A 14385-nucleotide genomic window follows, 5' to 3' on the forward strand; every position below is an offset into this window, starting at 1 on the left:
GTCAATCTAAAAATCAAGGGAGTGCATAACCTGATGAACAGAATGAACTGGTAATTATAATAGAATCAGGGGCATAGAAAGGGAATGGACTGACTGTTCTTGAGCGGGGGAAGGGTGTGGGGGATGCGGGAAGAGACTGGACAAGACTCGTGCAACTATGGATGAGGACAGTGGGTGGGGAGTGAGGGTGGAGGGTGGGGTGGGAACTGGGAGGAGGGGTTATGGGGGGAAAAAGAGGAACAAATGTAATAATCTTAACAATAAAGATTTAATTTTGAAAAAATCAAATGGTATAAATACAGATATAATAGGAGAATAAAAAGAGAACCTCACTATCCTGATCAACTGAACAGTATTTCATATCCAATTTTTCAAGTTGTTATGACTTTCACATTTTTCAATTACGTTATTTCTTGAGTTAACAGAGTGATTTACAATATCAGTTCTCTATTTCTTGGCATTAAAGTAGCTTTCAGTATTCTAAATAGACTACAAATAGCTCCTTAGTGATCAAAGCCTTCTTCTTTCTTTAAAAAAAAGTATTTATTGATTTGACAGAGAAAGAAGAGGGAGAGAGATTGATTAGTTGTTCCACTTATTTATGCATTCATTGGTTGCCCTGACTGGAGATAGAACCTGCAACCTTGGTTATCGGGATGATGCTCTAACCAACTGAGCTATCCAGCCAGGTCCCCAAATCTTCCCCTTTCATTAAATTTTCTTCTTAATGATGTTCTTAGGATAATTCCCCAGACTGGTATTAGGGATAGAAAAGTATGTACATATTTTATTAGTTTCCTAGGGCTGCTGTGACCAAATACCATGAATTAGGTATCTTAAAATAATAGAAATTTATTGTCTCACATTTATGGAGCCCAGAAGTCAGAAATGAAGTTGTGGGAATGGCAGGATCCTTCTGGAGACTCTGACGGAGAATCTGCTTCATGTCTCTGTCCCAGCTTCTGGTGGTTGCTGGTAATCCTTGATGTTCCTTGGTTGGTAGACACATCACCCAATTCTCTGCCTCCTTCTTCACATGGTGTTCTCTCTCTATATATATATCTGTGTCTATGTCCAAATTTCTCTCTTTTTATGACCAGTCATTAGATTTAGGGTTCACCCTACTCCAGTAGGACCTCATCTTAACTACATCTGCAAATACCCTAATTCCAAATAAGGCTACATTTACTGTTTCTGGGTAGACATGATTTTTTTTTTGGGGGGGGGGCGTGCGGGGGGGCACCACACTATTCAGCTCAGTACAGTGTTTATGTCACCTATATTCTTTCCCTCTCTGTGAAGCTGAAATTGCTTTCCCCACTACCATTTTTTAAACCTTTGTATTATTGGACTTTTCAAACATCTGTAAAAGAAGACAGGTTACTTTTATGAACTCCCACATACTCAGTGTGTTTCACTTAGTGATGGTGAATGTAAGAAAAACACAGAAATAATTCTTTGTGTGGTAGGCACTTAGACATGAGCAGAGCGAGGACAATGGGTCGGGTGCTACAGAAGGTCACCAGGGTGAAAAGCTCTGAGGTCTAGTAAAGGATAAAACTGGGAAAACAAGAACCTCATCCCCAGGGTGACCTTTTCTTCCTTAACATATTGCTGGTCATGTGGTTTAGACCCTCTGACCTTTCATAACACTAGTCATGCGATTCGGGCCCTCCCCGACCCATCCTCCCATGGCATGTTGCTAGGCATATGGGCTAGACACCCACCCCTCAGAAGGAAAACAAACAAGGGGGACAAAGAATAGCTCTTAAGCATTAAGCTCCCAGGACAATGAGGTTTTGACCTGCATCAAGTTCATCTAGGCCTCAGTTGTATTTCAGCTCCAGGCCCAGAGAAGCAGCAAAACCAGACAACACCAGTGCCTTTCCCCACTCCCTCCCACTCTTCTTCTCCCAGGCTCATTTTCCTGGCTTCTCTCTTTCTCCTAAGCTCCAAGTACCCTTCTTTTTCCTCTGTAACTTGTTTCCTGAGCTCATTTCTTCTACAGCTCACTTCTACCTCTATGACTTTCTAAATAAATTTTCTCTTGTAATTTGAGTCTTGGCTCTGAATTCTTTCCTAGCCAGAACTCCATTACCGAAGTTGCTGAATGAAGGTTTGTTCTGACTCCACTGATCTAACACCTGGTGCCATTCTCGCTCCTTACTACACTTGCTTTTCTGAAAATTCTTGAAGTTGAATTTTAAAATTCTTAGCCTTTTTTATTCCTAACTTCTATATAGTTGCATGTTACAGATTGTGTACTTTTTTTCTTTCTCTAGGTTGTGCTGTGTTACAGGTCAGCCCAGTTGTTAAAACACCTACTTACTGTGATGTGGTGAAAGAGGCCTGCAAATGTGACTTTGATAAATTTGTTATTGTAGGTAAGATTTAAATATTTTTCGGATATGACTAGATCCCTCCCTCCTGCCTCCTTTCTGTCTCTCCCTCTCACTCCCTCTCTGAAATCAATAAAAATATATATTTTTAAATGCTATTTTTTTTTAGAAAAAAAAAAAGAAAAGAAACAGCAGTGACGAGAGAGAATCATTGGTTGGCTGCCTCCTGCACACCCCCCACTGGGGATTGAACCCACAACCCGGGCATGTGCCCTGACTGGGAATCGAACCATGGCCTCCTGGTTAATAGGTGGACAATCAATCACTGAGCTTCACTGGCCAGGCCAGGTGAGTATATTTTGAAATTCCCTCTTTGGTTATTAGCTGTAGCCTCATAATAGAAACTCAAAAGACACTGAAGTATAAAGATGCTGAATAAGTGGTTCTTTCTCAAATGCAGGGAGCTATTTTTGTGTGCTTATCAAATTGACTGTGATTAACTGAAACAGACTAAAAGACCTCTCTACTCTTTCTTCTATTTTTCCACAGAACTTGGAAAGTTCAGCAATACCACAGAAACCTGTGGATGTTCCTGCAGCTCCTCTAAGAGGTATCTCCCTTTCATGTCCTTCACATAGGGCCCTGGGCCATCACTTCTGAGACACTGAATTCCAGGCCTCTGCGAACATCTCAGGCCAAGTTCAGTTAGTTGAAATGCAACAATCACCACTCAAGTTTCTACAATGTTTTTATAGTGTTTAAAAGACTTTTGTATACATTTGTATACATTCTTATGTTATCCTCATGGATAGGCTTTTTTAAAACCCCATTTTAAAGATGTAGAAACTAAGGTTCAGACACAGTGTGCCTCGGGGCACAATGCTGTTAAATAACAGAGGTAGGATTTGAACTTAGGTCTTCTAACTCTAAATCCAGTGCTCTTTTCACTATACCTCTCAGTCTTGGTACCCTCAATAAATAAAGCTGCTCTGTTGAACATGGAGGAATTGTGTTGAGTAAGATAACCGTTGGTACCATGGTTGATGCATGGTCTCTTCTATGATGCTTCCTCTGAGTTTTTGGAGAGGGAAGGATAGTTGAAAATCTGAAGAAGAACCTTATACTCCTCATGAATATAATTGTTAATCTTTTGCATCTCTTACATTTCAGTGTTATTTATGAGCCAAACTTCAATTCAGCTGAGCTAATAGCCAAAGAATTGTACCAAGTATTCCGTAAGTGCTGGATGTTGTCAGAAGTTAATTATCAGCTGGCAGTTTCCCTCAATGCATCTGGCTCCATAGTAAGTATCAAAAAAAGTTGACTTTGAATGGAAGTTTCACATTCCTAAATTCACATTTTGCCTGCTATTCACTTCAGACATGTATGTGTTTCCTTTATGGTCACTGGGGGTTGGGGGAGGAATTGAAAGGAAGGATGAATCTGAAATTTATTGAGTATTTATTATGCACCCAAAATTCACATTTTAATTCTCATGTGTCCTATTAGGTCAGGGGTGGGCAAACTTTTTGACTCGAGGGCCACAATGGGTTCTTAAACTGGACCGGAGGGCCAGAACAAAAGCATGGATGGAGTGTTTGTGTGAACTAATATAAATTCAAAGTAAACATCATTACATAAAAGGGTACAGTCTTTTTTTTTTAAGTTTTATTCATTTCAAACAAGCCGGATCTGGCCCGCAGGCCGTAGTTTGCCCACGGCTGTATTAGGTAGATGCTATTATCATTTTTATATCAAGACATCCAGCAGGGCTGGTCAGTATAGGTAAGATTTAGATACTCCTCAGATATGACTAGATCCCTCTCTCCTACCCCCTTTCTATCTCTCCCTCTCCCTTCCTCTCTGAAATCAATAAAAATATAGTTTTTTAAATCTTATTGTAGGTAAGATTTAGATACTCCTCATGTATCAGCAGGAGTTATGCCTCATGCTGCCTAATTTGAAAGTCCAGGCTGGTTCTGTTGTAGGAAGCGGGAAGGCACCAGGTGTCTGACTGGTGGGGTCAGACCAAACCTGGGTTCAACAACCTCAGTGCTTGGGTTCTGGCTAGGAAAGAATTCAGAGCCAAGACCCAAACAGTTTTGGGGTGAATTACAGAAGTAGAAAAAGTAATTTCTAGAAAAAATGGGCTTAGGAAACAAGTTGTAGAGGTAAAGGAAGGGCCCTTGGAGCTTGGAAGTGTGGAAGCGAATAGTAAGGTGCCTGGGGCAGGGAGAAGGAGGGGAAAGGGAAATGAGAAGGAGGGAAAACATGCTGGAGTGGAGTCCCTGGAGTCCCTGGAGCTGGCAGAGTCCTCTGTCCTGAGGGTTTTGAGGGTGATTTTAGGGGAGGTCCCAGGGGAAGATCTCAATAGAATATTCAGCAATTTTCCAGGTGTGTCCTTTGAGGGTCTACGTTTCCACTGATTGACTGGCAAGGACCAGGGCAGGGGTCATTATTCAGTGCAGCTTGTCTTGAGGACAGTTGTGGCTGGTTTTGTTGCTTATCTGGGCCTGGAGCTGTAATACAACTTTAGGCATAGATGTTATCTCTAGGGAGGGAAAGTCAAGAGGTACTGGTACAAATCTCATGACCAGATATATGCTAGGGAAGGAAAGGTCACCCTGGAGGCAAGGTCCCACCCTACAATTGTCCTTTGTTAGGCACCTGGGGTTCCCTGCACCCCCTTCTGTACCTGGCCCATCCTCCTTGCTCTGCTCCTGTCTAACTGCTGACCACAGTTCCCTGTAGAACACTCTGCCCTCTGGCAGCATGCAGCTCATGGGGAACAGAGAACTTTGTGGCAAAGGCTAAAATAGAAGTAGTCCCCCTATACTCAACAATTTAATAAAAGGAAATAAATAAATAAACTAGGGGTAGGCAAAAATCTCTCTGGAAATGCAAAGGAGGCAAAGGCCAGCTGGAGCAAAAATGACACTGAGGTGTGTGCGGTGTTTATTGAGCAGAATGGTTTGGTGTGGTTGGATAATATGTGTTTGCCTGTCTGTGTGTGTGTTGGTGGGACTGGGGGAGGGCAGTGGTGATCCTGGGAAATAAGGCTTGAATACTAGTGGCCCAACTATGGAGGACCTAGAATGCTGATTTGAGGAGTTTAGATTTTAAATGATAATAGGTTCAGAGGGGAGCCAAGCAGGGGAATGGTCTTGAAAGATGTTTCTTGGGAAGTCTGACAACCATAGGAGGTTCTGATTGGCAGCATCTATCAGCCTATTTACTAAAATGCTATCTATAAAAGCATTGCAGGTCACAGTGACCTACTTGCAGTAATTTGAAGTCTGGAAACAAATGAAATACTAAAATAACTAAGAAACAAAGAAAAGTGACCTCAGCTGGGTGTTGTTTGAAACAGTTTTTCCCCAGATGGCTTCAGATACATGAAGGGCTTTTGCCATGTCCTTTAGTTCGGTTGAAAGCAGTTTTAATTTATCATGGTAAATTTTAATGTTGGAAATACAGCTGAGTGCTCTTTTAATTTCAGTTCCTAAAATAAGCTTTTTTAAGTTCCTAAATTCTCTCTTGTTATGCAGGTTGTAAATGAAGAGTGTGTCCGAAAAGACTTTGAATCCAGTGTGGATTTAGGAGAGGAAATTAAATTTAACTCAAGGATCAGAGGGACAGAAGACTGGGCACCCCCTAGGTTTCAAGTCATAGTTAATGTTCATCCACCACATAAGTAAGTTGGGGTTGCTGTTTGGGCTTCCAGTCTAGTTAAAACAAGTTAGTTCTGTTACCCACGTTGGGTTTCTTGGGTTCCCCAATATAGAAATTGAGAAGAAACCCCTGAGAAATTATCAGACATGTCAATGTAAGAAACAATCAAACCTATAGAAAATTTTGAGTTTATTTGAGCCAAACTGTTGACAATTGCCAGAATGCAAATATCAATGGATTGAGATAATACTCCAGAGAATGGCAGTTTTGCACCTTATTTTATACATTACAATCAAAAGAGAAGAAGCAAGTGGGTTACATGAAATCCATTGGTGATAGATTAGGGAGTTGGGATGTTGGGGTCCAGCCAGTACATGGTATTTTTGTAACATTTGGGTTTTTTACTGATTTATTCTCTTCCTTAGCCCGGTTACTCCCTAACTCCAGGGAAAAATCCCCACCTGGGGAAACAACCTTTCTCGGAGAGGTGACCTTGTTTAAAACACATAGCGCTAAGAGGGGGAGCAAACATATTAAGGACAGTATGCCATATACGCCAGGTCCCTTGAAACATATGCTGTGCAGATGTTTCTTCCCTGCATCGACTGTGTCTAGAAGCAAGGATGGACTGACTTCCGGCAAATTCCCCCTTTTTATTTTTTAAATGATAGCACGTGTAAATCAGTGGCTACCTCTCGGATTGGGTTGTTTAAGACTCGGAAGACCTGTTTGTGACTTTGCCAACAGGTCAGTCTGAGGCTTAACCCTATATTGGCTCACCACAGTGGGAGAAAGCAAAGCAGGGGTAACTGCTGGTATTGAATAAAAAGTAAAATGATAGATTCATATATCTTTTACACAGGTGGGTATAGGATAGTTAACAGTTAACAATTAACATGATAATAATAACAATGAGAGGATTTATGGTCTCTGCCCTGGTGTATTGGTTGTGCCTGAGGGGTGTGGAAGAACAGGGGGAGTTACCCTGACAGTCCAAACGTCTGTTATCATAGATGCAAAATACAATAGACAGCTTTAGTTAAGGTAAAGATTGACTTTTGTCAGGAAAGAGTCTAGCTTAGGACATGACTATCTGCCATAAATTGCTTTTAAAAAGTTTTAATTTCAGACTATCCTTTGGGGTTACTTTAAGTCTCTGAGTTTGCAAGGCTGCCATGCAGACCTTCCCTGAGCTTGTCAGGTTAGCATGTGGCCCATTTTCATCCACAGGCAGATTTCATTAAGCTTATGTTGGAGCACAAAGGAGGCAACACAGAGTAAAGGAAGGTCATCTGAACTGGCTCTGAGGGCTGGCTCTGCTTGGCTCCTTTAAGAGCTGGGGACAAAGCAGGCTTGTGCAAAAAGGCAGTTCTTCTTGAAAAAGGCAGGCTTGCATAATTCCTATTTCAGGGTGGAGTGATTTCACTTTCCAGCTGAGTTGTCTGGTAACTGTGTTCCCACCTGTGCTATGAGGGTAAGATGGCAGACTGCTTATTACCACCACCTTAGGAAGGTCGTATAGCATTCAAACCTTGATCAACTGAGTGTTGTCAGTAGTTACAACACCTGCAAGAAGCAGGCAGTTATAAGAAAATAAAATCAGCTACCTCTGCATTTTTAAGTAGGGAGTGGAGGGGTGGTGACATTCTTGCAGTCAGCTTATTTGGTGTTCCTCTGTCCTTTTGTCTTCCTAGCCACTTGGTATTTTTTCTGTTCCTGGGCCCAAGTCCCTAAAATGTCTCAGTTCCTACCTGACTCTGAAAGTAGGAAAAGGAAAAAAGTAATTGAGGGACAGAACATTTTTTTTTTAGGAAAAGGTTGGTTGGGCATATTTTTCTGAGTTAGCTTTCTTGGCACCCTGCTTTTGAGGGGCTCTGTAAGTTTTGACAAGTTGAAATTTTCACTGTGTTCTTAATTGCCGACATCACATAGCAACTGAAATAGGCTAAAGGGACTATTTTTAGTGGCTAATATTGAACCTGAGAAATCATATACAATAATTTAAAAAGACTGGATCCTTCTATTTTTCAGTGCAATATGAAATAAAAATCAATGAATTTTTTTTATAGAAATTTAATCTTGAGGAGAGCTCCTGTAGTTAAGAAAAGGCACATGGGTAGGGTTCTGCATATTTTTGCTATGACCAATTTTGCTGACCCTAAACTATAATAAAATTTTATAACTTATTTTGTATTTTCAAATCACATGTGAAGTCATGGCACCAACAGTTCAATAGAAAACACTTCACTAGATGGTTTCTCACCATAAATGTACAGTTTTATCTTACATTATCCTTATTTGTCTAAATTTCTTTGGATCCATTTGTGGACTTCCCAAATACAATCACCTCTTATGTCTGGTCTACCTGAACTTTCTCCCTGCATTGCCCATCTCTAGTTCTCTCTGGAGAGAGGATCCTGTGCATGCAGTGTGAAGTCTCTAAAGATTTTAGTGAAAGTGTTACTTGTAATACTAACTTCTGCTTTAGTGACCCAGGGATTTCAACTAGAAAACTCTATTGAGTAATTCTATTTCTTCACAAATGGAAAATGACAAAATTAAGGCCCCAAGACAAGAAAAGTATCATCAGTTTATTTTCCAATAAGTGAAAACTTCTCCATTGGCCTTTTCTGAAATGTAACTTACTGTTTTCTATACCTAGGAGGGATCTCGTGGTAGCAGCCCAGAATTTTTTCTGTGCTGGCTGTGGAACTCCAGTAGAACCTAGTAAGTATGGAAATTGACTGACTGCGTATTATATGATGACAGGGCAGAGAATAACAAAGTTGGGCACTGCATTGATTGTGTGAGAGAAGTTAGTATGAGAACTTCATAACATTGCCCTCTCTTTCATAAAGAGGCCATTGTGACCTATAGGGTTATGTGAATGGCTTCTCAGACTCATCTCCTAGTTCCCTTCCCATCTGGGACTCAGCTCCAGCCACACGGCCTCCCTGTTGGTCCTTGAAGGTGGCAGGCTCACTCCTGTCTTAGAATGCCAGACATCCCCAAAGCTGGTTTCCTTACTTCCTTCACATCTTCACTCAAAAACCATGAAGTTTTCCCTGTCTGCCCCATTGGAAATGTTCACCTTGCCACAAACATACATGTGTATGCATTATGCATTCCTTCTTATTCTAGCACTTATCTGCCTAAAATATTTTTTTAGATTTTACTGGTTTTTCTTATTATTGACTTTCTTCCTCACTAGATTCTAGGTTCCATTAGGTCAGATGTGTTGTCTCTTTTATTCATTGTTTTAGCCCCTGCTCCTGCAAGGTGCCTGGCACACAGCTCAAAAGATAAGTTTGTTGAATGACTGAACAGCTTACCAAGGAGCTAGCCAAACTCCTCTGAGAGGGTTTGAGGGGATCATCCCTGGGCCAGCTGAGGCCTAGAAAATCAGGGTTCCCCCAGTCAGAAGTTCAAGTTGCCCACTTGAGACTAGGAATCACTTGTTCTGCTGTGAGAGTGTCCATGGTGTGACTCCCACAAAGACTGGGAAGAGGAGCTTTATGGGAAAGGGTTCCCTTGACTTTTGATAGGTAGTCTTGGAAGGAAAGAGACTTTGAGGGCCTCCCCCTCAAGAAATAAAAATAGAACACAGAAATCTATCTGGATATCCTTCTACAATGTTGAATGACCATTCCTGCCATGTATCACAGTTGTAACTAATTTTATTTAAATAACTCATCTTCCCAGTCTAGTAGGAACTGTGTATATTTGACTAACCACTGTATTTTGGTGCCTCAGTAAATATTGAATGCATGAGTCAGAAATTATGAACACATGACTATGATTCCACCAACTTTTCAAGTACTTCCCTAAATTTATTCAAATATGAAGATGTTTGCCCACACTGTTGATACAGTAGTGGTCCTTCCCTTATAGTCATCAGCCAAGTAAATAACAAGAACAATGCATGCAACAAAAGAGAAAGCCAAGAGTGCTATGGGATTTACAGCAAGGGAAATTAATCTGGGCTTGGGGGTGGGTAGAGTGAGAATTTTTGTAAGGAAGTGATTATCCCCAGAAGAGTGTGTGTGTGTGGGGGGGGGGGGGGGGTGCAGAGACTCACCATGTGCAAAGGGCTTGAGGCTATTGCAAAGAAATTCTGTGTTACTAGACACTATGAATAAGAGGAGAAAACATGCTACAGAGATAGGCAGCGCACAGACCCTAGAGGCATTATCAACCCAACCGTGTAAACAATTTTGCACTTTTCCTGTGAAATCCCTGTAGTTCTTATGCTACCAGAGAGCCCCCTGAGTGGGCTCTCCCCTCCTCAGCTCTTGAGAAAGAATTCAGATGAATGACAGACAGCAGTGTTGAAGCAAAGATAGCAACTTTATTTAGGAAGAAAAGTAAGTGAATTTTCTAAGGAAGCAAAGCAAGTGAATTTATTAAGAATATAGTTGGCATAAAGATAAGTGGGCAACTCAGCTAGTCTGAGCATCCTGCCTGGTGGGGATCAAAGGGTTTTATACCCTTCACCCTATAGGTTTCAAAGTTACCCTGCCAAATATTTTGGGAAGCAGATTAAGTTTCAAAATCTCCTTCTATATTGTTGTGGCTTATCTCAGAATGTTTATACATACATCTGGTCATCTTGTTTAGCAAGACCTAAGACAGCTGATTTCTTTGTTTAGTGGGTGAGATAAACCCCTTTCTCCCTTTCCCCCCTCCTGCTCTAGCACCCATCTTTCCTGCCTAATATCCCCCAAGTGATACCATCCCAAAGTTTTTGGGATTTTGTTGTTTGTCCCCTAGACTTTATCTGTCCTTCTGTTTATCTGGAACAATGACATTATTTTGGTCTTTGTTCTCTATTTTCCCAAGCAAGGGTGATTTAAGCTATGTATTCTCTGGTTAGGGAGGAGCTGTCTAAACCATTTGCTCTCAAGTGTCCTTGGTTGGGGAAGATAAGGTCATGTGATTCACAGTCTGGCTGCAAGCTGCCCAAACTATTTGGCCTTGTTTAATTTTCTTGTCTCAATTTTCCCATTCCACTTGCCCAGAAGTTTTCCCTAGCTTCTTACTACCCTGACACACTTAAACAATTTTTCTCAACATTTTATTTTGAGATAATTTTAGACTCACAGAATAGTTACAAAAATAGTACAGATATCCCATATACCCTTCACCTAGCTTCCCCTAATACTAACATAATAATCACAGTATAATTATTAAATGTGAGGAATAAGTATTGTTACAATCCTGTTAAATAACTACACAGACTTTATTCAGATTTAGTTATTGTTCTTTATTTGTTCTAGGGTCCAATCAAGAATTATACATTTGAATTTAGTTATCATGTCTCCTTAGTCTCCTCTAATCTTATACCCACAGAGACATTTAAAAACTGAGCAACAGACAATATGATATTTTGCCCTTTAATACTTAAGCATCTGTATATATAAAAGCCTAAGTGACAGTTAACGACTGGTTGACTGAACAACCAGTTGACTGGTCGCTATGACTTGCACTGATCACCAGGGGGCAGATGCTCAATGCAGGAGCTTCCCCCTGGTGGTCAGTGCACTCCCACAACCAACCTCCCACAGTCCCTCCCCCTGGCTGGTTGGCCCCAATTGGCCCTGATCGCCGGCCAGGCCAAAGGACCCCACCTGTGCATGAATTCGTGCACCAGGCCTCTAGTATTTTAATAATAAGAATTATGAGTAGTTATCACACCAAAGAAAATAACAATTGTTGATATTGTCTAATACTAGTCCATATTGTTGTCCTTAAGATAGCATTTATAACTAATTTTTCTATCCAGGTCTTTACCAAGTTTCATCCATTACATTTAGCTAGTATTTCTCTTTAGACAATTTTCTTCTAGAATCGCAGTTTCCAGAATAGTAGCCACAAGCCCCTGTGGCTACTTAAAATTAAATTAAAATTAATTTAAATTGGGGGAGTGACATCAGAGGAATGGCAGCATAAGGGCACATCTATCCTCTTCCCCTAACATTTCAACAAAATAATCACCTATCATTCAACAAAGAAGTTCCTGCTCAACACAGATGCACGCCTGAGAGACCTGCACACTGGAACAACTAAGGTGGGCTCCTTGGAATAAGTGGGGAGATGAGAGAAAGGAGGTAAGCAGAACATGGCTACAGTGTGTCTACCGTGCAGCTGGGAACTGGCCGCCGCAGTCCTGGGCATTTTCCTCAGCTTGTCGAACCAACAGAGAGCTAACCCAGCAGGTGGCTGGCTGTTGGAATAGCCACTAGAGTGGCGGCATTGTGTGGGTGCACACAAATAATGAGAGAGTGTCTGAACCATAGGGGCATGTTGTGAATTAGATCTGAGTTCCATGCGTGAGCTGCGAGTCAGCAGACAGCCTCTCTACAGAGTCGCTCCCCACTCCCCACCGCTGGGCCTGGCTGCTGGCTTTCAGGCAAAGAAAGTAGATCGCAGAGCCCTGCCACTAATTAGACTCCCATTGCCCCTGGATTGTTTCCAGGAGTGCATTGTCTGTAGGCCAAGAGCTATTGCAGTAGAAACACAGTTTCCCTCTGTGACTGAGCCCTAGGAGGGGTGCTTGGGCTAGACCAGTGGTTGGCAAACCGTGGCTCGGGAGCCACATGAGGCTCTTTGGCTCCTTGAGTGTGGCTCTTCCACAAAATACCACGTGTGGGTTCGCACTTACAGTGCGATTGAAACTTTGTGGCCCATGCGCAGAAGTTGGTTTTTGGCCTGGGCGAGTCTATTTTGAAGTAGTAGCATTAGAAGAAGTGGGGAGTGTCAGTCATTGAGGATGTTTTTTAGCAAAGGCCAGCTTAGGAGTACCCTAATTAAGTTAATAACAACATACCTACCTATATAGTTTAAGTTTAAAAAATGTGGCTCTCAAAAGAAATTTCAATCATACTGTTGATATTTGGCTCTGTTGACTAATGAGTTTGCTAACCACTGGGCTAGACCCTTGGAGGTCAGGGACTGCCATTACCATGAGGGAAAAACAAACCTTACCCCTAAGCAGCAGAGGCAGTACAACCCTACGGAAGCCACAGTGGCTCAAAACTGTGAGGCCACGAGGGGGGTGTGGGGGAAATCTTGCAATTCAGCGCCATCTACTGTACTGGAACAGAGATAAATGGGAAGATGAAGAGAACAAAGAAATACAAAATAGCCCTATGAGAACTCTCTGATTCCATAAAAAAACCAAAATCAGAATCATGGTCATAGCAGAGAAGGAAGAGAGAGAGTATGGAATGGAGAGTCTATTAAAACAAATAGTGGATGAGAACTTTCCAAATCTATGGAAAGAACTAGATCCTCAATCCAAGAAGCAAACAGAACACCTAGTTACCTCAATCCAAAGAGGCCCTCTCCAAGGCACTTGGTAATGAAGCTGTCAAAAATTAGTGACAAAGAAAAAATATTCAAAGCAGAGGGATTTTATCACTAGAAAAACCTCCATTGCAGGAAATACTCAAGGGAGTTATTCTACATGAAACAAAGAGCATAAGGTCATGACACTACCAGTAGGATTGCCAAAAACTTACAGCATAAACAGGGATAATTTGTGACAATAAAAACATACAAGGGGAATAGGGACAGGTATGGACAGGCAAAGGAAGATGAAGATCAGATGTACTCAAAAGGGAAAATATTATGGTATATATGCAACTTCACTTTTTATAAAACTAATGGCAACCACACACACAAATTCCCCAAACAAGACATATAGCTTAAAAAAAGAGGAAACAGAGGAAAGATGTATGGAATAGCATAAAACAAAAACAACAGATAGAAGCATAAAGGAAAAGAACCAATGGAGGCACCGTTACCAGAAAAAAATAATTTAAATTTAAAATCCAGTTCTTCAGTGATATTAGCTACATTTTAAGTGCTCAATAGCCACATGTGGCTAGTAGCTACTGTATTGGACAGCACAGATATAGAATATTTCCATCCTCACAGAAAGTTCTATTGGATAACACTGTTTTAGATTTTTGCCTCCCCCCGCCCCCCTATAATTTTGACTTTTCCTAAGATGACAACAATTGTGGTTTAGAGCAGGGTTTCTTAGCCTTAGTACTATTGACTTTGTTGGGGGTTGCTGTCTGATGCACTGTAGGATATTTAGCAGCATCACTAGAAGCCACTAGCAGCTATGCATTGTAACAACTAAAAAGTCTCTAGACATTTCCAAATGTCCCTTGGGGTAAAAAGTCACTCCTGGTCAAGCACCAGATTTTAGGGCTTTGTTTTGTTCTGTTTTAATTAAAGGATTGAAGAAACCAGAAGAAATGGACATAATTTATTCTGTATTGATAATATAATGCTTAGTATATATTCCCTGAAACTTGATGAATGAGTGATTGGTTATTGAAATATAAGTATTTTAGGTGTTAGG

The 14385-nt window shown here is 41.1% G+C and overlaps 1 protein-coding gene across 2 annotated transcripts in view; it reads left to right on the plus strand.

Moving 5' to 3' along the window:
* The window catches only part of KIAA0226L (KIAA0226-like ortholog), a 73362-nt gene that overhangs the window by 40989 nt on the left and 17988 nt on the right, over nt 1-14385 (plus strand). For both annotated transcript variants that reach the window (XM_015571042.1, XM_015571043.1), the window contains exons 5-9: nt 2283-2384; nt 2889-2949; nt 3510-3642; nt 5888-6033; nt 8674-8738. In XM_015571042.1, the coding sequence (XP_015426528.1) occupies nt 2283-2384; nt 2889-2949; nt 3510-3642; nt 5888-6033; nt 8674-8738 (507 nt within the window). The remainder of the gene's footprint in view (nt 1-2282; nt 2385-2888; nt 2950-3509; nt 3643-5887; nt 6034-8673; nt 8739-14385) is intronic.

This window comes from Myotis davidii, unplaced genomic scaffold (genome assembly GCF_000327345.1).
Source record: "Myotis davidii unplaced genomic scaffold, ASM32734v1 scaffold848, whole genome shotgun sequence".
Classification (NCBI taxonomy): domain Eukaryota; kingdom Metazoa; phylum Chordata; class Mammalia; order Chiroptera; family Vespertilionidae; genus Myotis; species Myotis davidii.